This window comes from Acanthisitta chloris, unplaced genomic scaffold (assembly GCF_000695815.1).
Source record: "Acanthisitta chloris isolate BGI_N310 unplaced genomic scaffold, ASM69581v1 scaffold45585, whole genome shotgun sequence".
Lineage (NCBI taxonomy): Eukaryota > Metazoa > Chordata > Aves > Passeriformes > Acanthisittidae > Acanthisitta > Acanthisitta chloris.
In genome coordinates, this window is record NW_008672903.1 from 1 (window position 1) to 3,059 (window position 3,059).

The following is a 3,059-nucleotide window of genomic DNA, read 5'->3' on the forward strand; positions in this document are numbered from 1 at the left end:
CGGGGGGAGCGACGGGGCTGGGGCTGCCTCGCCTTGCTCCTGCCTCCCCCTCCTCCGGTACTCCGTGCGGGTTTGGCTCTCCGCGCGAGCGCCTCTTTGTAGGGACGGAGGGGCAGCACAAGTAGGAGCAGGGCTTGGCCTTGTCCGGGGTCCTTGCAGCCCCTTGGGGTGTTCCTCGTGTCCGTGTGGCTTTTGGCACACTCAGGCTCCCTAAGCTTTTGCGGCTCAAAGTAAGCAGCTTTTGTGCCTCGTGGGGTTGTTTATGTATAGAGGTTCAGGAAGCCCAGGCGATGGTCACATCACCAGTTAGTGCACCAGTAACTGCGCTGAATGCTACCTTGCCATACCTGTTAAAAGCAGGTGATGCTTTACACATCTGGGTTGGTGGCAGAATATGGCAGGATAGTGTTATTTAAGTTATTTTTCTTACAGTATCTGCTTTTTAAAGGACATCTGTGTTGTTACTTAATGGCACTTACACGTGACAATCACAAAACTAGTCATTTGAAAGTAAATACCAGATTAAAAAAGTGATGATAATTTCAGTGTAATGATACTGTTGTTCTGTACTTTGCTTATTTTAGAAAGATGAATTATTATCAGGCACCTGAAATACCTGGTCCATTGAGTCTGGGTCTTGCCTGGTGTAGAAACTGTTTTACCAAGTTCCCGTACAGTTTTTAGTCAGAGTAGAGGATTCATGTACGTATGTTTTCTTCACTGTGTTTAGTATCTTCTCCTTGGGTCTTGAACCACATGTAGGGATATGCATAGTGGGAACCATAGCAAGGAATATAGGACACTTGGCAACACATGAATATCGATGAAAAACTCCCCGTGGGCATACAGTGTGCACTCACAGCCCAGAAGGCCAGCCGAATCCTGGGCTGCATCAAAACAGTGTGGCCAGCAGGTCAAAGGATGTGATTCTGCCCCTCTGCTCTGCTCTCATGACACTCCACATGGAATACTGTGTGCAGTTCTTGTGTCCTCAGCGTAAAGAAGGACATGGAGCTGTTGGAGCAAGTCCAGAGGAGGCCACGAAGTTGATAAGAGGATTGGAGCATCTCCCCTGTGAAGGCAGACTGAGGAAGTTGGGGCTGTTCAGCCTGGAGAAGAGAAGGTTGCATTGAGATCTCATAGCAACTTTTCAGTATCTGAAGGGGCTACAGGGAAGCTGGACAGGGATGCTTTGTTAGGAGCCACGGTGACAGGACAAGGGGAAATGGGTACAAATTGAAAGAGTAGAAGTTCAGGTTAGATACTAGGAAAAAGCTTTTTACTGTGAGGGTGGTGAGACACTGGCACAGGTTGCCCAGGGAGGCAGTGGCTGCCCCAACCCTGGCAGTGTTCAAGGCCAGGCTGGATGAGGCCTTGAGCAACCTGGTCTGGTGGGGAGGTGTCCCTGCCCATGGCAGGTCGTGTTGGGACTAGGTGATCTGTAAAGTCCATTCCAACCCCTAAAATTCTGTGATACAGAATAACTATCTGGTCTGTTTCTGTGTTGCCTAAGAAAATATTTGTACTGATAGTCCTGGTCATATCAACACTCTCCTTTCAGTACTGTGCTGGCAATTGCTGGAGAAGACTTTTGCATCGTGGCCTCGGACACAAGGCTGAGCGAGGGTTATGCCATTCACTGCCGGGACAGTCCAAAATGCTACAAGCTGTAAGTCCATATCTTGAAACAGTTGAAACTGATGAACGATCTTTTGTAACTGCTGAGCATGTCACCTGTCTGGAATGTTCTATCATTTTCTTTAAGCAGAAATCTTAGGATGAAGGCACAGTAACCAAATAGATTTTGGAGTCATGGTGGCCCTTGCTGTAATGCAAGATGTGATGTGATGATGTAACTACAGCCAGATTTCTTGTTGCCTGCTCTTGAAGTTAGCAGATCAGAGAATCTTTTTAGCATGATGCAAGGCTTAATGTAAGCTGGGTGTTCTTTTGGCTGGATAATCAGACGCACTTTTGTCTTAACTGTAGCAAAACTTAGTCCCATGGTAACTGGTTCTACCTCCTCAGAGCACACTGGGTGTTTGTGGGCAAGTGTGCCCACTGCTGCCAGTTGTACTGTGTCTCTGTAGTCAGCCACCTGGGACTTTGGAGAGGTGCCAGTTGTAGGAGAGGAAAACCTGTCAGTGGTTCCATGATTGAGCTTTTTATGCGTGTCTTGACTGACCAAGGAGGTATCATCTCCTTGGTCTAAAACTACATATTGTTTACCTTGTTTTGACTGCAGCAAGCCCCTGTGCTTAATGAGTCCTCTCCCAAGATGCAGGTACCTTTCATACAGATCTGTTACTACATTTCAGACAACTGCATTTGATAGCATTAGAGGCACTGAATAACATTTGGTGTTTTCGTAATAGTCTACTGTGTAAGATATTACTATAGTTCATGCTGAATCTAAAATCACAACAAAATGTTAACGTTTTTCAGAACAGAACAAACGGTCATTGGATGCACTGGTTTCCATGGTGACTGCCTTACCCTTACTAAAATTATTGAAGCAAGATTAAAGGTAGCTAACTGTCTTATTGTATTTGGAACCTTACATCCTTAGTATTACACTTAAGAGCATAACATGATATGTTTTAAATAAAATGCTTGCTGGTTTTCTTCAAGTGTTTGTATCATAACTGTATTTATACTGAAAGATCAGGCAGGGAAGATTGATGCTGTGTTTTTGCTAAGTGTGAAATCTCAAATTTGTGGAGCGGAAGAGCTGGAGAGGACAGTGTTAATGAGGCAACATCTGTTAATTGCAAAAGATTGGAGAGATTTTTAAGCCTTCTTACAAGCCAAAAATTCACTTTTAAACCAGCACGTTTTCAGTAATGATGCTGGTCATAATCTTTCTTAGCATCAGAATCTTCTGTAGTGAGGTTTCAGAAAATATAATTCTGATTGAATGTCAGATTTAGTGTTTGACTTTCTTCTTGGGTGTGCTCTACCCCCGGCAGATGTACAAGCATTCCAATAACAAGACCATGACTACTGGGGCTATCGCAGCAATGCTGTCTACAATCCTCTATTCTCGACGTTTCTTTCCC

General features: G+C 44.9%; 1 protein-coding gene across 1 annotated transcript in view; it reads left to right on the forward strand.

The window, feature by feature from the left end:
* Nucleotides 1-1,561: 1,561 nt before the first annotated feature.
* Nucleotides 1,562-3,059, forward strand: part of PSMB1 (proteasome (prosome, macropain) subunit, beta type, 1) — a gene marked incomplete at its 5' end in the record, with an annotated part of 4,233 nt that continues 2,735 nt past the window's right edge. The window contains 3 exon segments of the mRNA XM_009074676.1: nt 1,562-1,669; nt 2,446-2,527; nt 2,970-3,058. Of these exon segments, the coding sequence (XP_009072924.1) occupies nt 1,562-1,669; nt 2,446-2,527; nt 2,970-3,058 (279 nt within the window).